The sequence below is a fragment of the Phalacrocorax aristotelis genome, chromosome 8 (genome assembly GCF_949628215.1).
Source record: "Phalacrocorax aristotelis chromosome 8, bGulAri2.1, whole genome shotgun sequence".
Classification (NCBI taxonomy): Eukaryota; Metazoa; Chordata; class Aves; order Suliformes; family Phalacrocoracidae; genus Phalacrocorax; species Phalacrocorax aristotelis.
The window spans coordinates 39,755,247-39,779,199 of NC_134283.1; the positions used below are offsets into that span (position 1 = coordinate 39,755,247).

The following is a 23,953-nucleotide window of genomic DNA, read 5'->3' on the forward strand; positions in this document are numbered from 1 at the left end:
TGCAGAAAGATGAATAACAACTGTAAACGTGATGTAGAGTGAAAGAAGGAACATTGCATCCATGGTATCTATTATATCCAGATTGCTGCGGGCTGCTTGGAAGCGTAACTGCTTTCTACTCTTTGAGCTGATGCTCCGCAGAGTATGCTGCATCTCTGTCCAAGACCTATTGTCACTTTCTGAGTGAGTGCAGGGCTCCATCCCTGCCTCAGGGAACTGCAGCAGGAATATTTTGATACAGAGCAGAGAATATGAGGTTTTCCCTGCTGTTTTTCTTTCTTACAAAGAAGATGTCAGTGTTTTGGGAGGTTTAACTGGAGATGGTGACTGATGGAAAACTCACCCTGCCTCATTGGGATCTGGCTATAGTTGGTGGGCTGTGGGTGAGGTGGGGTGGGCTTTGTGCAGAGTGTAGAGATGAGGCCAGAATTCTGCTTGAATTTCATACTAGTGCAGAGGCTCCTTGGTCTCAGGCTGAGGGGTAGTCATCCCAAGCATAAGCTGTTTGGGTTTTGCAGGCTCTTATGCCAGAAGCAGTGAGATAACCTCTCCCTTTTCTCTCCTCTTCCTGCCTCCCCAGGAAGATGTGTGACCCAGGGATGACTGCCTTCGAGCCCGAGGCTCTGGGCAACCTTGTGGAAGGCCTGGATTTCCACCGATTCTACTTTGAAAACCGTAAGCAGCCCGCCTTGCCTCCCAAGAGACCCTTCCCACCTCCCATGGGCCCAGCTGTGTCTTGACCTCCATCAGCTTGCTGGAGAGAGGAGGGTAAGGGTGGCTTTGGGAGCATCTCTGGCTGATCTGGAAGATCCCAGCCAGAGGTGAAGCAAGCCTATTAGGTCAACTGGGGACAGGCGGTATGTGGAGGAGTTGTTTGGTTATCTGCTTTCTATATGGACCCATCCTGAACCCACCCGTGCAGCATTTACTCACCTCCTCCAAGCAGAGAGCTTAACCCAAGCATCTCCCCTTCCCACATTGCTGCCGTACTGGGCAAGAGCCACCCAAACTCATTCCCCTGCTTAAAGCTGCCTGTACTTGTCCCCTCTCCAGTGTGGTCCCGGAACAGCAAGCCCGTGCACACGACGATCCTGAATCCCCACATCCACCTGATGGGAGATGAGTCTGCCTGCATCGCCTACATCCGCATCACACAGTATGTGGACGCGGGAGGGATCCCCCGCACCGCCCAGTCTGAGGAGACCCGTATCTGGCACCGCCGGGATGGCAAATGGCAAATCGTCCACTTCCACAGATCCGGCGCACCCTCTGTCCTACCGCAGTAAGCCCTGTGAGGCTCCGGGGATGGGACGAGGGGGGCATGGAGGGGATGGTGTCGGCTCCTTGTGGCGTTGAGGCTGCAAAGTGGGTGGGATCCTGCCCTGAGTATCTGTGGTGGGGAGGAGATGGCTGATGGCAGTAAGGTGGCCGTGGGGAGAGGGATGCTCTGCCGAAGGGATGGTCGAAGCAAATTCCTGCTCTGCCTGGTTTGTGTTTTGCAGCTGAAGCGCGGTCCTGCCCGTGTGGGGTTTGTCACTGACTGACTACCAAGGGGAGACCTCCTCTGACATCTTCATCTACGGGACTTTGGCTGTTGGCTCTGCTGCTTGGTTCCTGCTGGATTAACCCCTCGCTTCTCACCGCACACATGCAATGGCCCTGCTGGTGCCACGCAAGCATCCCATCTAATCCCCCACCCTGCCAGGGCCGTGGCACTGGGCCCCCTTCCTCTGCATGAACCAAGAAAAGAGAAACCATGAACCTAAACCCGAGCATCTGGCCAGTGAGATGATGTGTGCCGGGGTAAATGCCTCCCTCCTCGGCTGTATGGAGTTGCTGGGACCCCCCCACCACCCAGCACATCTCCTAAATTGAGCTCGGACTGGTCATCCGCCTCCATCCCTCCTCTGCTGAGAGACCCCTGAGGAAGAGGAGGGCAGGGGGGCAGTTTTAAGCCGTCTGTGCTGCACCCTCTCTGCACGCTGGTGGATTTTGCTTTGCTGCTATTGAGGTCCTCATCTGCCGCCGTGGCTCCTGCCTGCTCTTGACCTGAGCTCCCGCTTCCTGGCAGCCTTGGCCAGGGAACTGTGGTTTAAACCCGTTGCAAAGTCCATATTCCATGTGCCCCCAGGCAAGGAGGGCAGTGTTTGGATGGGTGAGTAAAGGCTATCTGTTTATATTCCCTTCCCAGGAGTGTAGGCTGGCTCCTTCCCAGGAAAGCAAGTGGGTTTGTGCCCTGGCTCTGGGTGGCTGGCATGCTGAGAGGGATCCTCTCCCTCCTTCCTCCCTTCTCCCTTCGGAGCAGGGACCGGTGAAGCTGGGAGAAGAGAGGAGGAGAAAGATGACTGCTTCCCAGCACTGTGTCGGCACAGCCAGGAGCCGGGGCTCTCCCAGCCATGCCATGGCGGTAGCATTGCTCCTGCACCCTCCTCCCCACCCACCACCCAGCCTGGGTCCTTTACTCCAGCACCCAGCCCTGCCGGGCACCCACCCCTGCCCCTTGCATGCAGCACCCGGCGTTCCCCCACGCCCGGCTCCCAGGCTGGGATGGGGGCAGCCGAGCTGGCCACCGATTCGGGGCACAAACCTCCATCGCCCACACGACTCTTTCCAGCGACGACGAGGAATGCAAGCTTTATAAAGTAACAAAACTCTGCAGAATCTGATCATGCTTCGAAGAAAACAAACAAGCCTTTAGCTGTCTTCTACTTTGAGCGCATGCCTTTTTATAGGGAAAAGAAAACAACCTACTGTGTATTTCGTAACTTGATTTTGAGTATTTGCTGAAATGGATCTTTATGTAATAACTAGAAACATGCAACTGTTTAGGGCAGGGAGGGTGGGGGGATTTTGGGGGATTGCTGTTTTTCGTTGCGTTTACATTTGGAGAGGGGTTGCGACACCATGATGCTTCTACCAGGGGTCCCACGGCTGCCAGCTCCCATCTTGCGCCACGGCGGCTTGTCCCATCCTGTCCCGCAGCACTGGGCAGGCGAAGGCACTCACCTCCCCGGGGCACCCATCTCCAGGGGCACCCCACTCGCCAGGGCACCTTCCCGCATGCCACGGGTCTTTCTGCAGGACAAACCCAGGCGGTGGCTCTTGGGGAGCCACCAGGATGTGGCTTTCAGGACAGAAGACATGGCTGGGAAGGGGAATTTTGGTCTCGCCTCTTTGCAGTCAGGTAGAGGTCCAAGGATGGGTATTTTTCTGGCAATTCTTCCTTCCGTGGTTCTTTTTCTGACTGGAACCTCTTTGCTCATTGACGTGAGACTCCTGCAGCGCTGCTGCCCTGGGGGACTTTCTAGCTGCACTCTCTTCATCTGCATGGCGTTTAACTTTCTAGACGGTGCGTGTGTTGAAAAACAAAGAAATGAACAAAAACCCGCTTGTTTTGGACATAAAAAAAAAAAAAAGAAAAAAAAGGAAATGTTTTCTCCATGTAAATTCTGAGCGTGTATTTTGCCTTTTCTGTGGTTTTGAATGCTTTGCTCTCTGTCGAGGCAGGGATGGCTGCTGTGTGAAACGCAGCCACATCCTTGCAGACTGCAAAAATATTTTCCTACTGGATGGAGGGGTAGAAATCCAAACTGTTGGGGCATGAACAGGCCCTGAGAGGTGTTTCGGTGTGTCCCGCTGTGCTGGCAGCGCGATAGTTCCTTGCTGGCAATGTGTGTAGGAGATGATGCCTTTCTGAGGGCAAATCAGACAGGTTCTCCATGGGTGCAAATGTGTGTCCCTGTGCCCTTGGTCGACCTGTGCTGTTTGACCGTGGAGCTGTGTTCAATTGCAAGAGGTGGCCTCAAAGTAGGGAAATCCATGGAGGGAGAAGATTAGTTTTTAAGATAGAGTTTGGTTGTTTTTACAGATCTGTTTTTCTTCCTGTAGTCGCATAGTGCTGAAGTTATTTTCATTTTTAAAGGAAGGACTCAGCTCTTTCACAGTTCTCTCTCTCCCTCTCCAGAACTGGCTCTGAAGCCAGCCCTGGTGAACCTGATGCACAGGTTCTCTGGGTGTTAGGAGTATTTTTGGGGATCGGTATGAGATGGATGAGGATGGAGGAGGTCACAGCACAGCTCTGCATGGGGGCTGTAGTGCAGATGTGATTTCAGCCTGGTTTTGGAGCTGCCGATAGCTGTGGACCTCAGGTGGGCTATGAGGGTGAAGCTGCTCCAGCAGCTTCTTTTGGAGAAGGGTCTAGGACAGGGTGTGTGGTGGGGTTTCCCAGGGATGACAGATGAGATGCTGGGGTAGATGCAATCTCTTTTCACTGAGAGTCCACTTTGGGCAGTCCCTGCTAGGGAGGAACATCTTAGTTTCCAGAGAGGCTTTGAGCTGTCTTCTTGGAGGTGGTTTCTCCTCTTCGAGGCTTCCCTACTGTCATCTCTCCAGGGACAGGTTCCTCTGGAGGCAGCTGGATGTCCTTGCAACACCCAAAATGCTCCCGATCCTTTCCAAGGGAAGCAGAGTCTGGGGTTTCAACTCCTTTCTAGTCTTCCAGTCAAGCTGAAGTCTGACCAAGGAAGACCCAACTTCCCAACCTGCCCACGTTGGCAGCATTAAGCACCTGCACTTTAGGGGTCTGTTCTGCCTGGTTTCTCTTCCCCACCTCACCCTGCTTCTTCAGAGCAGGTTCCTGATATATCCCCAGAGCATCTCTGAGCAAGCACTGATAAACCACCATCCTTTCTTTTAGCAGCCATGGTGAACAGCTTCTGTCTCTGTCTTCCTTCACATTTCCTGTTTTCTCCTAAATCTGCAGGAAAACTAAAAAAAAAACACAAAAACCAAACCACCGACTGCCACCATCCTTCTTTGACTTACAGAGCCAGGGACACTGCCCTTACATCTGTACTTTTAAGCTGATGGCACCATCCCTCACACATACGAACTGGCATCGCCCCAACAATCCTACCGTGGTTCTGGGAATGACATGGTCCAGGGCATGCTCCCAACAAGCAATATGGACAAGGCTACCTTGTTGGGATGGAGTTCACCACCATGGTCCTCCTGTCCCCATCAGGCTTGTGGCACAGTTCCTTTCCTGGTATAGACACAGCCCAACCCTCCTGGTTGCCTGGCCATCCGGGTCAAACCAAACTCAGAAGTCCTCCAAAACTGATCATCTCTTCCACCTCTTGCAGACCACGGGGGATATCTGAATGGAAGCACTTGCTGCGGGTGGTCCCAAGCTCCCAGCTCTGCAGGTGGGCTTGGGAATCACCTGTTTTCCCTTCCTGGCTGCCAGGGTCCAGGTCCAGCTGCAACATCATCATTTCTCAGGTCTTGCTGGTGCAGCCACTCTGGAAGAAGAAGAGGCCACTCCTGGGGCTCTGCTCTTTGCTGGAGGAGCAGGCACTCCCCTCCTTACCCCAGCCAGGCACAGCCAGGAGAGCTGTCTTTCCCCACCGAGTAAATGCCCCATCTGCCAGATACCGAACCCTCCTCTGACCTCCATGAGCTGATGTCCCCATGGAGCCCCAGAGGTTGGAGCAGGCAGCAGCAGCCATCTGCCCTGACTTTGAGCTCATGGTCTGCTCTGCAGTCCATGTCAGGATCTCTGGGGAGGACTAGCAAACAGCAGTGCCACATATCCCCATGGACCAAGAGGTATCTGTCAGCGGAAGATCCCATAATCATCTCCTCTGATCATCCCAGGAGCTGACCTAGTCCTTCTTCTCCACCACAGGACATGTCTCATGGTGTACACCACTCTCTTGATGCAACCACCATCCTCCTGACTGATAGCAAAGTAGACACCTCGCCATTACCCATTTCCAAAGGTGCAGGTCCCAGCTCATCCATACCAGACAGGGAAACCTGGATGTGAACAGGCTGTGAGAACATCAGAGGAGGGGCTGGTGGGGCCTCTGCCATCCGTCCCCAAAAGGCCACCCACCGGCTCCCTGCCCCTCAGCTGAAAGGCCTTCCCACCCGCAGGTCCACATGGAGTGGGAGACGGGATGGTAGAGGGGGCTATATCGAGCGGCTCCTTCCTTCTTTGGATTGTTGTCCCTTTTTTCTAACTGTTGCACAATTTTAGGGCTTTTGTAACATTTTTTGGACAAGCAGGGAAAATACGTTAACAGTGGTTTAAGAAAAAAAAATCTCTCTCATATATTATATATATAAAAATATATATACATACAGGAAATCTCTATGGAAATATTTATTTAAGATGATTGCAAAAAATATACTATAATTAAGAATATACCAAGCTTTGTCACATGACAAAAAAATCAGGCCCCAGGGAGAGGTAGCTGCCTGTCCCCTCATGTCTGTCAATCTGTACGGTTGCAGCTGAAGCCTTTCTCTTATCTTTTTGTAAGTGCACTCGAACTGTTGAGCAGTGTGACCGTGATGGATTCAGCGGGAGCTTGATGGGAGGGGAGGATTGGTTTTGTTTCCTTTTCCTTTGTTTTTTTGGAACCTGTGGCTGTGAACAGAATGATCACTGCTCAAATCGGATGCTCTATTTGGGGAGGGCGGTGGGGGGACTGGGCGTGGGGTGGGTGCGGGAGGGAGGGCGAGTGTCAGTTTTATTCTTGGTGTTCAAGTGCAATAAATAGCTACCAACTTCTGAGCATGGAAACGGATGATTCTCCGTCACTGCAGTGACTCAGACCATCTGCCGCTGCCTTGGCCAAGGCCTTGTCTCTCTGTCACCGTGCTCCTGTCCTCGAAAGCATCAAGGCCGGGATCAAGCCTTGGGCAGTAGCTGCAGGCAGCAGGGTTTTCCTCCTGCCTGGAGGATGCTGGTATCCTGGGTGCTGCCTGCCCCTGGCTACCAGCATCCCCGGGGCTTTAGGAGAGCTTGATGTCACCCCAGACCTGGCTTACCCCAACCCAGCCCTTTTCCCAGGGGCAGGGCTCGGGGGGCTGCCGGTGCCTGGAAGACCCCATGAGCTGCCAGGAGCTGGCTGGGAGGTGGGGGCCGAACTGACTCCCTTGCCCACTGGGCAGCAAGAAGAGTTTTGGGAGGGAGCTGGTTCTGCAGGGTGCAGGGAACAGAAACTCCAGCCCAGGATGGGTCGGGGGGGCTCCCAAGGGCAGCTGCTGGGCTTTGCCCGTGCAGGCAGGCTGGTACCCTCGGGGGGTGGTGTGTGCTGTGGACGGGCTGCGACAGTCCCTCGCAGGGGACCCGGGGGTGCCCCCCTCGGCCCTGCCATGTGCCGCGGCCCCAGCAGGTGTCAGCACCAGACCGCTCCTGCCGCCGCTGCCCCCCTCCCCCCCTTCCCCAGCCCGGGGCAGGCACGGCGAGAGGCAGAGACCCCCGGCACCCTCCGACTGCCCCTGACCCCCGGCCACCCCCTGCCCACCCCATGGCAGCTCCGGCCGTGCCGAAGGTTCTTGCAAAAACCCTGGGAGAAAGCCCTGGCAGAGCAGTGGGACACGCTGGGAGGCCAAAGCGGCAGAGGTGGAGGGGGTGCCCGTCTCCGGGGTCGTGGGGAGGATGGCATCGGACCCCAAACCACATTGTGGTGCAGGGTACGGATGCACCGCCAGTCCCGGGAGCAGGGTGTGCTGCCACGAATGAGTCCCACGCCTCCCCGTGCGCAGCCACACGTGGCCCAGGGGACGCGTCCTCCGGCTGCCCCACTGCCCCGGCACCTTTTGCTCTTGGTTTCCCCTCACTGCTCTCAGCTTTGCTCCCCACCACATCCCCGGTGTAGTCTCTGCTCTGTCCTTCCCATCGCTCTGCAACACAACACTGATTGACAGCACCTGCCAAGGGAGAGCCCAGAGGATCCCGGCATTACAGGAAGGATTTGGGGAATGTGGCAGGACCCCATGTGGGTAGGAAAAGGTCAGAGCCATGCAGAGACCAGACCAGCTTCATCAGCCTAAGGCACCTCCATCTCTGTGCTGTGGGAAGGCATCAGGCTCTCCTAGTTACTCTGTCACATTGCAGTTGGCAGCCACAATCTGAAATGTCCGAGTTGTCACCCACTCCATCACACCATGCGGACCCCCGTGTGTGTCCCTTTCGGGGCCAGCCCAGCCCGGGGTCCCCGGCCAGCACCCACAGCGATGGCTGGGCAACACCATGACCTCCCGAGGCCTCCTGCTCGGTAAATAGTGTCAAGGTTAGAGCGAGGGATTCATTGGGGCCATAAATGTTTATGGCAGGCCCTCCCTGCTCCCCAGCAGCCACAGCCTGAACTTTCCATCAGCGACACTTTTATGGCTGGCCTCTAATGATTAACCCAGGGGCTAGCAGCCAAAGGTGCTTTGCAGCGTGGTCGTGCTGCCAGAGCCCCACACGCCTGGAGAAGCTGGGGCTGGGGGACCACCATCGTCGCCACGAGCTGCAGCCACGATGGGGTGTGGTGAGGAGGACATGGAAAGCCATCAGTGGTCCTGCAGGGAAAAGGAAGGGCAGAGCCAGCTGGGAAGGCAGAGCCAGCCGGGGAGGGAGCTCAGCATCCCCAGGCATGGGGAGCAGGGCGGGCAGGAGGAGAAGGTGTCAGAGCTGGACCTACACTCTTGGAGGAGCAAAGGCAATAATTAAATGTCCTCCACCATAGAGGAGTATCGCCAAGGAAAACAGCAGCCTTGTGCCAGGATTCACCCTGGAAGCTCAGCCCATGGTGCTGGACTCAGGGCTGCATGGCCCATGGGGTTAATAGCCCAGTGCACTGGAGCCACATGCATAATACAGACATAAACCCTATTTTTTCTGTTTATCCTAGGTTTTTGGCTTTTACCTGACCAGGAGAGAATTTAGCAGGACAAAGTCCAGGAGGGCTGTGATCCCCATCCCTGGAAGCCCTCCTAGGTGTGCCCTTCATGCATGCTGAGGACCCCCCAAATAACCCACGTGGAGGCTGTGTCACACACTGCTTTTTAATGTTGAGCCAACAGTACATGGGACAAGGTGCACACGACACCGGAGTGACGGGGACTGGCAGCATCATGTCCAAACAGCCCTATCCAGGAGCTCATCAGCACCCCCAGGCCAGTGGTGTCAGCAGGAGATGGAGTCTCTGGGATATGGGCCCCAGGCTGAGCTACCCCAAAATCACACACAGGGACTGAAACCCAGCCCTTCACCTTTCCCTGGGAAAAGCAGCACCCGGGCTAGGGGCAGCCATCATATCCCCCTCGGGGATGGGCATGGGTCCTCCTTTGGCACTGGGTCCAGCTGACACCTGTCCCTGACCTCTTGCACACATGGGCAACAGGTCACCCAGCCTCTTCCCTTCAGCTCACCCCAGCCCTGCCAGGCACCATGGGGAAGAGCTGCCCTGACCCACTGAGGTCCCTGTGGGATCTACAGGCTTGGAAAGGCCCAAGCTAGTTTATTTATAAAGCTCCCCCCCCCCCCCCTTCGAATTGTTTTTAACTGCTCATTTATTAGGTCAGATTTCTTTAGCAGGACATTGATTTGTGCTGGTTTTGCTGGAGTATCTCCATGTGAACAGAGCACACACTGTCCTCAGGACACGGAGGATATTACAATCCTTTCTTGCACGTGTTTGTAGGTTATTGGAGTTAAATACACATGAGCAGAGAACAGTCCAACCCAGAGAACCTCTTCCTCCTCCCCAGCTCCTGCAGCCTGAGCATCCCTGCAGCCTGAGCATCCCTGCAGCCCAAGCATCCCTGCACGGGGAGGGCAGGTCTGGGGCCGAGGGTGAGAGTGGGGCAGCCCGGATGCTTGAACCAGACACCACCACATGAATGCACAGACTCATCACACAGCTTGCTATACTGAACAGAAACACTTCAGGGGCACTGGGGCGGGCAGCAGCTCCTTCCTGGCAGGACCAGGGCAGTGGTGAGGAGGCCGGCAGGGTCAGCAGCTCTCTACTGCTCCCCAAAAGACCCCCACGAACCGTCCTGAAGTGCCGCAGTGCAACCTGTGCAAATTGGAGGGGGGAGCCCCCTCCAGCCCACAGGGTGCTGGGTCCCCTCACATCATGGACTCCTCCTCCTCCTCCTCCTCCATCTCCCGGTCCACCTCAATGGCCGTGTTCTCATAGCTGGTGATGCCCCCGTATTTCCGCATGTGGACCATCAGCGGCTTGGGGGACTGGCTGCCGGCCAGGCTTGTCACATACATGCCAGTCCGGTTCTCCTCCAACGATGGGCCCCAGTCCATGGTGGGCCGGCTGGCTTGCTGGACTCGCTGCAAAGAGACAGGTGGAGGGAGCATGGGCACTCTGCACCAGTATCCCGTCCCCTCCCCATCTAGCACCCCCACCCAGCAGCTCGCCTACCCCTTCTCAGGGGCAGTGTGCTCTGCCAGCCCTGAGGGACTGGAAGAGCCCCCGATGAGGATGGGATGGGGCCAAAAGCTTGTCCTGAAACTTTCTGAGAAGGTAGTTCTGTATAAGTTCCCTGCTGTGGTCTGGGGAGGTATTACAGTCTATGGGTGCTGGTGGTGAGCGCTTGCAGGAGGTAGGGGCTGTTGTAGGGCTGTGACCCTGTGGTTTGGTGTTAGAGTCACCCAGGTAAGGGGTTAGCCTCAGCCAAAGTGGTTCCTGGCCATGCCACTATGCCCATGGCTGTGCCAAGCCAGGTTGCAGGCAATAAGTGCTCCAGCCGGTGAGTTGCTGCCTGGGGAGGGCAGCAAGCCCTGCTGCCTCTGCTTTTGACAGCCTGGGGAGAGCAGCAAAGCCCAGCCGGGGCTGGGAAGACTGTGAGCAACCAGCAGCTCCATAACCTGCTCCTAGGCACAATCTTTCAGTGGAGGGGTCCCACTTGTGCTGCCTGCATGGTCCAGCAGCTGCCTTCCTTGCTCTATCATGCTCTGCAAAATGGGTGCAAAGTTCCTCGTGCCCATGTCTGCCCCATGCAATGTACTTCCCCACAGGGCAAGGCATAGCAGGCTTGTTTTGGAGGGGGGATGTGCACAGGGCCGCCCCTTGGGAAGCAGCATGACTCAGCGCCTGCCTGGCATTGCAGGAGCAGACACTGCTGGAAATGCCCTGGGATGCACTGCTCTCTCACCCTATGGGCAGCAAGGAGGGATGAGGGCACACATCTCCAGGAGAGAAGATGCAGAAATTGTGGGAGGATACAGGCTCAGCAGCAGCTTGTGGTCACCCCTGCACGTTTCTGGGTTGTTCCCCAGCAATGCCAGGCCCCAACACCCCCTACCTCCCACAGCGTCCCTTCTTCTTGGAGCACAGCCACCACCATGCCCAGGGGAATCATCAGGCAGGAGAGGACTCCCATGAGGATGCCCAAGACCTCAGCCCAGGCAGGGAAGCGGTAGCTGCCATACTCAGAGGGCTGGTACTTGATGATGTTGTACACCAGCAGAGCCTGCAGGATGGTAGGAAAGTGAGGTCAGCCCAGAGCTCTCTGAAGATCTCATGCTCACAAAAGGCCTGGAGACCTCACAGCAGAACCTGAATGGTCCCTGGGGTAGGAGACACCAGCAGAGTGATGTCTCACAAGGGGAGGGCATCGAGGGATGCTGGCACCACTGCAGCTCTCCAGCACCATCCAGCACCTCAAGCTGAGCAATTACCATCATTGTTGCTGGGGACAGGACCATCCAGCAGGCTCTGAAGTATGGCCCTGGTTTGAAGCCCAGCATCATGTGAATATCTCGGCAGAACCTCTTCATGCCTGGAGGAGGGAGACGGAGATGGACTCAGAAGCCCTGATCCCTCCCCCAGAGTCAGGTGCCTGTATAAGGTTGCCCTGCACTGACCAAAAGTTTGCATTCTTTACAGCAAAGCAGTGTCTGCCATCCCAGCTGGGAGATGCAGGAAGAGGGGCCCAGCTGGTGCTGTCAGAGGGACCAGGATCAGCACCCCAAGTATCTCTGGAGAGGTTAATCCAGTGATGGCCAAGAGGTGTTTCATGCTCCATTGGGAAGCTGCTGGCTCCACTACTGCTCCCTCTAAATCCCTCTCTTCATACAGACAGCCCACTCCTCCCTGTGCCCCCGTGGGGACAGACCCCCTTACCATAGACACGTGTCACCACGAGGCAGGTAGTGATCACCACCACCATGAGACCAAAGCCAGCGCTGTAGTCATCCAGTAGGACCAGCCAGTACATCCCACCCTGTGGAGGCAAAGCACAGAGGCCAGCATCCCCAGGACCAACATCCCGATAAACACTCACCCATGTCCTCCCACTTTTGGGGACACATCCCCTTAGCCCCTTTGGGGGCACTGGGGAAGACAGCAGTCAGACACCCTCAGGGGACATCACTCTCCTCCTGGGGTTGATGCAACAACAGGAGTAACACTGTGTCATTCCCCTTGGACCTCACATCCTCAGGAAGCCCGGACTCATCGACTGTCTCCCCCCTTCTTAACTGATGTGAATACATGTGTCTGCAAACTGAGCCCCTGCCCTAAGGTCTTCCTAAAATGAGGCCCCAGCTGGTCCCCATGACATATCCAGCCCCACACCCTTACCTCTGTTGTGAGGATGAGCCCCATCAGGAAGAGAGCAATGCAGATGACAGCTGAGAAAAAAGCTTTTTTTGGCCGCAGGTAGTAGGGAAATTCATCTGTCACTGCCGTAACAATGGTCTCCATAAAGGCAAACTGCACACAAAGGAGAAGAGGGTCCCCTGAGCCCCCCGGGCTGCCTGGGCACCGTGGCTGGCTTGCTGGGCTCCGTCCTTACCTGGCTGTCCAGGCCCAAGGTTAACAGCATGAAGAAGAACAGGAAAGACCAGAATGGAGAAAGGGGGAGCATTGTCATGGCCTGGGGGTACACCACAAAAGCCAGGCCAGGACCTGGGGGAGGCAAAGGACAGCAGGGTGAAAAGGGTGTGACAGCGCTGGGCACGGGGGGATGGAGGAGAGGAGAGCCCAGAAGAGCAGCACCATGGCAGGGACCTGCTGGCACTCTTGCAAGATGGGCAGAAGGGTTCCTGCAGCAGTGGGTGGAGAGGTGCAGGAGAACCAGCCTACTCCTTTCTCAGGCCTTTATTAGACATCACTTGGTGCTGCTCAAGGTTTGCACAGCAGGAATTGGTCTCCCCTCTTCCCTCCCCCTGGCCAGCTGAGCATACAGCTCCAGCCCTCACGCTGACACCCTCGGATGCCTTCCATCCTGGAAGGGATGCTCCTCAGTGCACCCAAGCAGAGGATGAAGTAGAAACGGTCTTCATTTGGCCTCACCTGCTTTTGCCACCTGGTTAACAGGGACCCCAAGCTCCTGGGACATGTATCCCAAAACGGAGAAGATGGCAAACCCTGCCAGGATGCTGGTGATGGCATTGCCCAGGGTCACTATGAACGTGTCCCTGCAGAGGAGAAATAAGATGCTCTGAACATGCCCACTCCTTCCCACCCGACACCAGCGCACAGTGGCATTGTGAGCCCCAGGTGCCACAGGAAGGTGACCCAGTGTGATTCTCCTCCAGGGCCTCTCTTGCCATGTGCTTTCCAGGGTAAAGAGGAGTGTATATCTAATGACACGGGTCATCTTGTGGGGTTCTTCCCAAGCTTCTTTTTCCCCAGTAGAGGGGATCAGCCCAAATGTCCAACAGCCAGACTCTCTGCTGGTGACCTACGATGGATACTGGGGACAGGATGAACATGCATAATTAGCCTCAAATATCCTCAGCCTTCAGCACCTGGAGCCCAAAACTTCTGAGCCAGGCACCGTGTCTTGATGCTTAGGAGAATCTTCCACAGATACTGCTGTCCCTCACAAGCCTGTGCAAGCTGCCAGGTATCTGTAAGGTGCTTGGGCAAGGAGCAGTGCTGGGTCACCGTGTGCTGCACCACGTGCTTCTGCTGACTTTGAACCCAACAGATGAGATTTTCATGGCTCCCCTCAACCCACAATTTTTACGAGACAGCAGCTGGCTCCCACCTGTAGATATTCTGATGGAAGGTGTTGTATGAGGCAAAGGTGAGGAGGCCCCCAAAGCCTACCCCAAGGGAGTAGAAAATCTGCAAGGCTGCCTCGATCCACACCTGGGGAAGGAAACAGATCTGAGGAGAACAGGGGTTTGGAAGCCTCCCCCTGAGCAAGATCCCCCAGCACATCTTCCCCAGCCCTCCAAGCAAGCAAAGCCTGCAGGGTCTTAGCCTTTCCTTGCTAACACACTCTCCACTCATAGTAGGTCGGCTGGATAGTGAAATGGCTGATGAGGGCGTTTTAGAGCCAGCCCTGCATGGCATTAAAGGCCCTTGTAAAACTGAATGGTCTCTGCTACCAACACTGCTGACCCAAGGAAACTCCATGCTCCGAAAACCAAGAAAAACAGAACAGCCAAATCCACCATGGGCACTCATCGCCAACGCCCAGCCTGCCACAGGGGCTGGGCTAATCTTGCCCATGGGCCTGGTACCCAGGGCAGAGGGTGAGCATACCATCCCCTGCATGGACAGCCAGGAACACAGGCATGCAGCTGGGCCAGGTGGGAAGAGCAGTATAGACAAGGTGTGGAGCAAGGACAGGTTGCTGAAAGGCAAATACTGTTGGTCTGGGAGCTGCCAAGAGCTGCCCAATTTTGGATCGGGGGTGGCCAGAAATGGCACCCAAGTAAGGGAACCACCTTTGTTGTGTGCTAGAGATGACACAAGAATATTCATTTTTGTGTCTTGAACACGTTGTACAAGGTCATGCTCACCTTGGAAGACAGCAAGTGATCAAACTGGGGTGTGAGGTAAAACCGGATCCCCTTCCAGGCTCCCTCCAGGGTGACGCCACGAATGAGCAGCATCACCAGGATGAGGTATGGGAAGGTGGCAGTGAAGTACACGACCTGCGGGAGAGCAGAGCCAGCTGGAGAGCTGGGAGTGAGAGCACAGTACAAAGTGCTCCCCCCCAGCCCTGCCCCCAGGGTGGGACACTGCATTGCCTGGCATCACCCTGCAGTGCTGGGGTCTTGGGGTGCAGCAGGGCAAGTGGTGTCAGCCCTGCTGGTGTCTGGGTTTGCAAGCCATCCCTGAAGTGGCCTGTGTCCAGCTGGTGCTGTTTATGGGTCTCACTTTCCCAGATGTCCAGAGAATCGCAGGCACGGGTGAGCATTGCTGTAGATCCCCGCAAAAGAGACTGTCCAGCCCTTACCTTTCCAGAGGATTTGACTCCCTTTAGGATGCACAGATAGACAATAGTCCAAGAAAGGAGCAGGCACAGACACAAGTTCCAGCGGATCCTCCCAGGATCCCCAATCCCAGAGCTCCCTTGGATGTGCAGGACATATCGGCTAGGGCAAAAGAACTGCAGGTGAGCAGCCACAAGCACCCCCCACCATCTTCCAGAGTCCCTCTCTGAACCTAGCAAAGCCTCTGCTGCAAAAAATAACCTTGTCAAAAATCTCAGCAAGGCACTGGCAGCTATTTGCCGGGGAAGGGGAGACGTTGATGCGATTTCTGCACCAAACATTAAAGGGCCCAGAGGGGATGCCTGGTGGCTTGAGGGCAAATTCCCAGCTGGTCCAGGCATGGGGTGTACTTCAGTCTAACATATCTCCAGGCCAGCAAGGCAGGACTAGATCATGGACACTTCCCACATCCCAGAGACATGACCCAGAGGCTAAACTGAGATATCACCCACAGCTGACCCCAGGAGTCCATCACTACACCCACAACGCCCACTATGCCATGAGATATGCAGCACAGACCTTCACCCCTCATCGGATCCCCATGCTCTCCCCAGTTGGATGCCAACCATGTCCTCACAGCCAGGTCAGGCTGACCTCTTTACCTCCAGTACTCCTCGCTGGGGCTGACGGTGTTGGTGATGTTGATGGGGAAGGTGGTGTTCCCCGCCTTGATGATGTGGTGGTCCAGGCACAGGTCGGTGTTCCACCAGTTGCCGCAGTGCTGCCAGGGCAAGTCGCTTGTGAGGGATGCAAAGAGGTAGAAGAGAACGTAAGCAATGATCATATTGTAGTAAATGGCCACCAGGGAGACGATGAGGATCGTGCCCATGCCAATGCCTGGAGGAAGGAGAGGGTAAAGGAGGAGTGAGCCTTCTCTCTGGAGTGGAGCACATCCAAAACCAGGGTCAACACACTGGATCTCAGCAGCCAAATGTTTAACCAGTCAGAGGTTCACCTGGTGGGGGGAGCCTCTTATTGCCATTATACCCTGTGGACATGCCTTCTCTGAGTTGATGATCTATTGCATCATACAGATGATTTTACTCCAACTTAATGTTGAGAGAGTAAAAGTAATTGATTTGAACTTTTTTTGAACTACCTTTGTCTTTAACAGTTATTGTTTAGCTTTGATGCTGTATTTTGTAAACTAGCTGGCTTAATAATTTTCATACAATTTCTAGAGGTGATCATGACATCATGAAGACTGATAGATCTTATATATTTTTCACAGCTACTAAAACAGCTAACCCAGAAGTCCAGCCTGCTCCGCCGGGATTCCCCCAGGATTTAACCTTTGATTCTAACAAGAGCTTTGAGGATCATGGGACAATGCTGCTGGTCCATGTCCTCGTCAAGCAGCTCTTCCAGAGATCCCAGAAAGGCTCTGGGCTTCACTCACGCACCTTTAAAGAGAGGGCTTATCTTCCAGACGGCGAGTGGCCCCAGGCTGGAGAACTGGCCAAGTGACAGCTCCATGAAGAAGATGGGGATCCCACAGATGGCCAGCATGATGAAATAAGGAACCAGGAAAGCTCCTGCAAGAAGCAAGAAAAACACCCTAAAAGTAACACAGAGCAAACACCTAAAGCCCATCTATGATAAGCACTAAAGTTCATCCAACATCTGTGGCCCTGAGGGATCTACACCAAAATCTGGATGACAGCAAGGGGTAGCAGCTCACCATTAGTGCAGGAGGAAGGTGCTGGGATTCACCCAGTGCCATGCTTTCTCCCTCTGCACAGACTGTCTTTTCTCCTTGAATCTTTGGCAAACACCATGAAATTCTCCAATTGTTATTGCATGCAACAAGCAGTTACTCTGGGAGTAGTTGAACAAGCTGGTCACTTTGCACCATCACACCGGGATCTTGCACTGCAAAAGGCTCGCTCTCCTCCTTCAGTACCTGGGAAGCATTTGCTGACCCCACTGAGTGCTGGAGGACACCAGACCAAGAAGCTATTGGAAACCAAGGGGGACGCTCAGGTGGTATTCAGTTCAGCATGGATCTGGGGATGTCTCCAAGGCCATGAGTGCAGAGGTGGACCAGTGAGTCCCTTCCACACATGGGTTCAGGTGGCTAATACCCTACAGCAAGCATGAGGGGCAGGAGGAGGCTTCACCCCACAACAAGAGATGCTACTTCCCAGCCCCAAGAAGGGGAAGGGGCATCTCTTCAAAGACACATCCCACCAGCCCAACTCAGTGAGTGGGAGTCATGGCCACTCCAAAGGATGCCCAAGTACCTCCTCCATTGGTGTAAGCCCTGTAGGGGAACCTCCAGACGTTTCCGAGGCCCACGCAGTATCCGATGCAGGAGAGGAGGAAATCCAGCCGCCCTGTCCAGTTCCCTCTGTCTTCTAGGCCCTCAGAGCCCAGGTCCCCGTCCTGGCTGCTGGGGCTCACCAGGAGCTCTGGCGTCACCGGCTGAGCAAGAGGACAGGGATGGGAGAGAGCAACCAGGGGTGGGGAAGGAATGAAAACAAAGAATGAAAGACAGTAGAGAGGGAAGGAATGCTGAGAGCTCGAGTGTGAATTGGTGACCCCAAATCACAGCATTGACACTTGTCCCTTGATGATACCCTCTCCCAGCAGTTCTTTGTGCACCACCCCAGCCAACATCCTGCTCTGCAAGGGAAGATATGGACAGGCTGGAAGGGGTCCAGAGAAGGGCCACCAAGATGATCAAAGGACTGGGAAGCTGCCATACAAGGATAGGCTGGGAGAGCTGGGTTTGTTCAGCCTTGAGAAAAGGAGGCTTATTGGGGATCTCATCACCATGTACCAGTACTTAAGGGGTAGCTACAAAGAAGACGGAGACTCCCTTTTCACAAGGCATCACATGGAGAGGACAAAGGGGGATGGACACAAGTTGCTCTTGGGGAGATTCTGATTGGACACGAGAGGGAAATTTTTCACAGTGAGAACAGTCACCGTTGGAATAATCTCCCCAGGGAAGAGGTTGGCTCCAACACAATGGACAAGATTGGCTGGACAGGGTGCTGGGCCATCTTGTCTAGACTGTGCTCTTTCTAGAAAAGTTGGACTAGATGATCTCTGAGGTCCCTTCCAACCTGTGATTCTGTAAAATATGATCCCACATGGCCAGAGCTCCCCTGGGAAAGGCAAGATGGCCCTTGATCACCCTGGGATGCCAGGGCCCATCATGCAACCCCAGTTCCCCAAGAAATCCTTTCAAGGGCCCATAAACTTTCCTGATCTCCTGCAGAGCTTAGGCATGAGGCCTGCAGGGGAAGAAACATTACCAGAGTGCCAGGGAGTGCGATGCTCCCAGACCCTGACATGCCAGGCACTCAGCTGCCATTAAACACTGTGAGTTTTTTATGTTTTTCCAACTGCCAAAAGCCTACACTGTGGGGATTTAGTGGCGTGCTCCTGGTGGTCCCTGCTGAGCAAGCTCCTTCCAGCTTTCCTAGTCTGCCCTGGATCAGTGAGGCACAAGCAGCTCTTCAGCAGGCAGGGGATTAACCCATTCTCTTCCTCTCTGGAGGTGTCCCAGCTCTGCAAGAGGGAGGTGCGAGTCCTGCAATACATTTAGATTGGGGTGATGCACCAAGAAGGCTCCTTGGCATCTGTGTGTGTGTGCACATCAGGTCTGCAATGAGCTATTCGGTCTATCAGAACTTCCCTAACCTCCTGACCCTGGGAGAGCAGGGAGGGCATCCCCACCAGCTCCCATCCCACTGGCAGTCACCAAAGCTGAAAGCCTTGTCTAGCAGCTGCCAGGTGAGATCCCATCACAGATATCCCCTTGGCAAGACTGGGCAGCAAAAAGGGGTGGGATAAGGATCCTGTCCCTGTACAGCTGATGTGCCCCTGGCTGGGGGCATATCAGTTTTGTCTGGTATTGAGGCACAGAGACAGAAGGATGCTGGGGTCCCTGCTGACAGGGCACCAGGACCAGGGCAGAAGGAGCCTGTTTAGGAGCCTTCCCTTCCTCCTGGACTCTCAAAAGGAAAAAGCAGCCATCTCTGTGTTCCTGAGTTCATGGGTTGTAAGGAACAAGCCCATGGGATGTGGTTGAAGGAGAGGGACCTGGACTTGGAGGGATCAGCCAGAACGAGGTGTGGGTCCTCTGGCCACCAGTGAGCATATGTGCTCACAGCCCACAGCAGACCTCCATCCCGCAGGAAGGCCAGAGCCAGCTGGCAAGAAGAGCCCAGCGCTGACCTGCTGCAGCCCCTGGGAAGGTGGCAGCCACCTCCTCTCTTCCTTTCTTCCTCATCCTCCTCCTCGTCTTCTCTGGCCGGACTGCAGGATGCTTCTGCTGCTGGTTCCCATGGAGACAAGAAGCCGTGTTGCTGATGGCGATGGCCCACGCTCCCACCCTTCACAGGGTGCACCCTGGTCCTCCAGCCGAAGGCACCAAACACAGAGGCGAACGTGTCCCCACCCAGCGTGCAAAACCCTCAAAGTACAGGACAAACCAGGGCAAACGCTTACCAAAGCCAACCTGAAATGCACAGCCTGAACAAAGGCATTACACTAAACCCCACCATTAAAAGCCCGTCCCTGCTGGATGCCACCATCACAAGGCAAGGGCCAGAAGAAAAGCTTCAGAAACACAGGCTGAGAAGTCAAAATGTGACCCGTATATAATACTATTGCTATAAAACCGTTGCTACCTGGCAGCCCTCCTGCAGCGGTTTAGCACAGCTCTCTGGCTTAGCAGCTTTGCCAAACCGTGGCCATGCCTGCTAATTAACCCAGTGTGTACAGCGGGCATGACCAGCAGCTACCTGTGCTTGCAGGTGATGGGCAGACTGCTCTGCAACCTCCCTCCCAGAATTTTCAGCTGCTAAAACCTGTATTCACAAAGGTCCCTGGCCAGCTAGGGACAGGAGCTTTGGGACCATAACAGTTTGGTCTTCCCCCCAGAAAAGGCTTCCCAGTCCATCACACTGCCTGGGGAGCTCTTGCTTTCCAGGTTTGCATCACAGAAAAACAGCAAGCAGGGATGCTGGGGGATCATTAAATTATCTTGCCTAATTCCTGCACCTCTGCCTGAATCCTAAACAGCTGCAAGAGGACCTGCATGATCTGATGAAATGCAGGTGCCCATCCATCAGATGTAGCATGGAAATGAACACAGAAGCAACAAAAAGAAAAGGAAGTAACCAACTGGATCTTTTCAAAACTGTATGTGGGCCAGTCCCCATCTCAGTCACACTTTTCAAAGGCCATGGGATGCAGTTTGTCACCCGTGTCTTGGTGATGACCCCAAGGATGGTGACATTGCGGTCCCCATTGGGCAGGCTGGGGAGACACAGGCCGGGGTTACAGCTGGAAAACACACACAGAGTTTGCTTCATGACTGCGATGCCCCAAAATACCCCAAAACATAGTCTTTCCATAGAAATCACAGAAATCCTGGCCTATTTGCCTGACTTAAAATGAATTGCAAAATGCAGTATTTTAGGATTCCAGCCCATCTTTGTCCTAAATAGCAGAGAGATGCACAACTCTCTACTTCAGGCTGCTGGAAATCTCACACACCGGCTCGATTCCAGCCTGTTTTTTTTAGGACTAATGCTGCCTTCCAGCCTTTGTCGTAACAGGATTTTTCTTTTTCAGCAGCAGCCAAAGTGCTTCAGTGGTATGATATTGCTCTAGTGCTTTCCACCATCAACTGCCATCTTTCAAACCATCTCGCGGTTATAAACAGACGGGGACTAACAGCTCCCTTGGCAACCACGTCCTCTTTGAATGTGGCATCACTTTGCATTATTCACCAGAAGATGCTCCCAAAGAAGTCAGCAAAGCAAAGGTCACTGAGAAGAAAAAGAACCTTAGTCTCTGCCAACATAAGAGCTGGCTTCCATAAGGAAATCGCCCAATGCTAATTATTTTCTGTAAACCAATTTACTTAAACTAGTGCAAAACTCACCTGTATCCATGAAAGAACAGCCAGATTAAAGTTACTTTTTCATCATAATTTGTCTCTATTCAAACGGGCATTGTGGGGTTATTTTGTCAGTGTTTTGTGCATGGACCACAGCCTTTGACTGGGAGAAATGCCACCTGACGCCAGATTTCTTCCCTGCGGATCCGAGCCGTGTGCGAGCACAGCGCGTCTGTAAGGTGTGAGTCACTTAGGATTAGTTTGAATTGCCTGTTAATCTCTTCGAGGAAAAAAAAAACACCACAACCTAAAAATTAATTCAAATATAATATCACTTAGAAAGTGAAGTAAATAAAACTTCTCTATGCTGTGGAAGAGCCCCTTGAAGGGCTGTGCTAACCCCGGGTTCCCCCAGCACATGCCAGGAGAGGGAGCAAGCGATGCTGGAACCAGCACAGGGGGTTTGGGGGGCTGGAGGTTGCTAAGTCTAAAGCAAACTCATTACAGTGATGTCCAGAGCACAGGGAGCATGTACAGCTGCAAATTATGGCCTTTCATCTGAAAACTCTGGGGAAGGAGCGGGAAGGTTTGAAGCAGTCTGTGGCAGGCAGAGGAGGGCAGTGGCTCGTGCAGGAGGATGCTGTTCGGCAGACTGGCCAGGTATGGGGAAGGGCAGCCCAAATCCTGGGCCCCACCGCTGTCCTCTGTGGGCTTTAGCCCATTTCTCCCAAATAACACCCCACCCCCCCCCCCAAATAAATAAGCAAACAAATACAAAACATCCACTCAGCTCTCCTGGAAATACTATTATGCAAAAGTCAACCAGAAATCCTTAGAGCCTGAGAAAGATCTCTATTTGAGAGCGATTTCCATATGTCTTAAACATGTCTCACGAAAAGGCTTAAAACTCCAGGCTCACTGATGGTAAGTGGATCATAATGAGAGGGAGAGGAGGTTGTTGGGGTCCCGGTGCAGGCACTGCAGCTGGGGCTATGCAAACTCCTCCGTCAGCCACCACCACCTCAGGGCAAGCCCGATGCCAGCATCAGACATGGTGTTCCCAAGGTGCCAGGTGGCTGTGAGCACCAGGTTCCCCATCCGGAGCTCAGCAAGAATATTTTTGGGTAATGAAGGACAGCGGGGTCCTGAGCAGCACTGGCAATGGGGAAAATAACTTGGAGACATCTGCTTTTCATTCCAGCTGATCACTGTGGGACTAAATGAATTCCTGAATAAATGTTAAACAGAATCACCAGCAGCAGAGGAATTCTTTCAAGTATCTCAAAAGGCCTTTGGAAGGGACAAAGACAACTTTTAATGGATCTTGCAGTCACAAAGTAATCTGAAAAAGCAATTTGTAGGAAAGAGGAGGAGAGGGAAGAGCCAGATGATGCCTCCAAACAACAGCGGAGAAAGGTAGGCAGCCCTGAGGCTGCCAGGACCATCGGAGGGCTTCTGGCTTTCACCAGGACACTGCTGGCTTTTTTACATCATGTCCCAATATCCTAGGAATTTCCTGGCAGAGATGAAACTCTCCTGGGTTTTCATTCCTCTGAAAGCTGGCACAGGTTGGAGTTGCCCTGCCCTCTGGTTAGTGGGCATGGTTTGGCAGCGGGCAGATCCGAAGGGGCTCACAGCCCGGGGTCACTGCCTGGGATGCTCTGGGAAGGACTGATCCACCAGCAGCAGCAGTGTGTCCCCACGAGGGAGCTGTGGCTGCCAGTGGGATGGGTACAAGAAGGTTCCCAACATGGGGAGAGACAAGGGACACAGATACCCTGGTAAAAGTGAAGTGGCAGTGGAGGGCAGCCTGGGATAGAAAAGCCTGAAAGCTGGGCTTAAAGAGGGTTTACAGCAGGCCATATAAAGGATTTCTAGCTCTGCCAGCTGCCAAAGGGCACTAGGGGATTTCAGGGTCCTGCACTACCCAGACCTCTTTAAATCCTATCGAGGAGGAGGGTATCCTAGCTGCAGGTGGGAAAGCCACTGCCCAGCTCCCTGTGTTCATCCTGGCGTGGGGGGAACCCCTCACCGCCCCCCAAGACCGGGCAGTCCCCAGGGCTGATGGGAGCAGCGTCCCTGGGGTGCCATGCTGTGGGGAGCCAGCTCTGCCCCCGGGTGCCCACCCACAGCTGCCGGCCAGACACAACATGAATCATCACCGGCAGCACCTGCTTGCAGGGGAGGGATGGGAGAGAGCATCCAGCCAGCTGGAGCGGGCAGCAGGCAGATCTGCCCACAGCTCAGGGCCTCTGTGGTCTGCTAACTGCAGCGAGTCAGGAGCAGTCATTACATTATGCCCCCCATTCCTCTCCCCACGATCCCGCTTCAGCCCCGTGCACGCACACTATCACACTATCCCTGTTCATGATCGCTGCCAAGGAAAAGTCTGCCGGCTGCACACGGAGGCTCCCCGGGCAGGGGCTCGCAGAACGATGGGCACACCTTGCCCCCATTCCCCAGCTCCCAGCCCTGGGGGGCACCCCCTCTTCCCAGCTCTCACCTCCCGGAGATGCTGCTGCCGAATCTTCTTCATCCCAGAATCCTGTTGCTACGTGCTCCCTGCTCTGACACTTTTTCCTCTTGCTTCCTCCGGCAATAGGGAGGGAGAAGGGGGAGCGGGCGAAGCGATAACAGGCAAGGAGGGGTGCCACTTTCCTGCCGGCTGGGCTGGCGGGGCGGAGGGAGGAACGGGGAATGGGGGAGAGGGGCTGGTGGAAAGGTTTGCGTGGAGTTGAGGATGGCTGCGCGCTGAGCAGGGAGGGAGGAGGGGACGGCTCTCGCAGGCTGGAGAAGGGCTGTCTGTCAAACGCACCCCTGCCGGGGAGGGGGGTCTGGGACCTCAGCCCCCCGCTGGGGCAGCGAGGAGGAACTGCTGCTGCCTTACTCATGCCACAGATGCATCAGGTCTCCATAGGGATGGACCTGACTTTGCAGACACCCTGCCACTGGGCACACTGGTGATCCAATGTGCCCCAGGAAGCAGTGGAAGCAGTGCAAGTGCAGATGCCGGAAGCTCCCAGCATCTTTCTGTCCAGCTCTGAAATGATTTT

At 54.6% G+C, this 23,953-nt stretch overlaps 2 protein-coding genes across 4 annotated transcripts in view; one reads left to right on the plus strand and one right to left on the minus strand.

The window, feature by feature from the left end:
* The window catches only part of CAMK2A (calcium/calmodulin dependent protein kinase II alpha), a 34,830-nt gene extending 30,038 nt beyond the window's left edge, over positions 1–4,792 (plus strand). For 2 of the 3 annotated variants that reach the window (XM_075102705.1, XM_075102704.1), the window contains 3 exons: positions 581–675; positions 1,054–1,291; positions 1,503–4,792. In XM_075102705.1, the coding sequence (XP_074958806.1) occupies positions 581–675; positions 1,054–1,286 (328 nt within the window). In that variant the 3' untranslated portion in view covers positions 1,287–1,291; positions 1,503–4,792. The remainder of the gene's footprint in view (positions 1–580; positions 676–1,053; positions 1,292–1,502) is intronic. The other variant, XM_075102703.1, reaches the window with a different exon arrangement.
* A 4,038-nt stretch (positions 4,793–8,830) lies between these two features.
* Positions 8,831–23,691, minus strand: SLC6A7 (solute carrier family 6 member 7). The gene is made up of 14 exons (XM_075102701.1): positions 23,404–23,691; positions 17,284–17,464; positions 16,444–16,575; positions 15,643–15,877; positions 15,004–15,142; positions 14,564–14,698; positions 13,801–13,904; positions 13,101–13,225; positions 12,601–12,713; positions 12,387–12,518; positions 11,928–12,027; positions 11,483–11,583; positions 11,107–11,274; positions 8,831–10,132 (listed from the first exon to the last, which is right to left on the minus strand). The coding sequence occupies exons 1-14, from the start codon at positions 23,434–23,436 to the stop codon at positions 9,917–9,919; spliced, it is 1,914 nt and encodes a 637-aa protein (XP_074958802.1). The 5' UTR covers positions 23,437–23,691; the 3' UTR covers positions 8,831–9,916.
* Between the last annotated feature and the right edge of the window lie 262 nt (positions 23,692–23,953).

Coding starts and splice junctions, on each gene's coding strand:
- SLC6A7 (XM_075102701.1), bottom strand. CDS start 23,436: ATGAAGAAGATTCGGCAGCAGCATCTCCGGGAG. Junction 12,714..13,100: donor TAACCAGGTGGCAAAAGCAG/GTGAGGCCAAAT, acceptor TGCCTCCCCCAG/GTCCTGGCCTGGCTTTTGTG. Junction 12,519..12,600: donor CCTTGGGCCTGGACAGCCAG/GTAAGGACGGAG, acceptor CTTTGTGTGCAG/TTTGCCTTTATGGAGACCAT.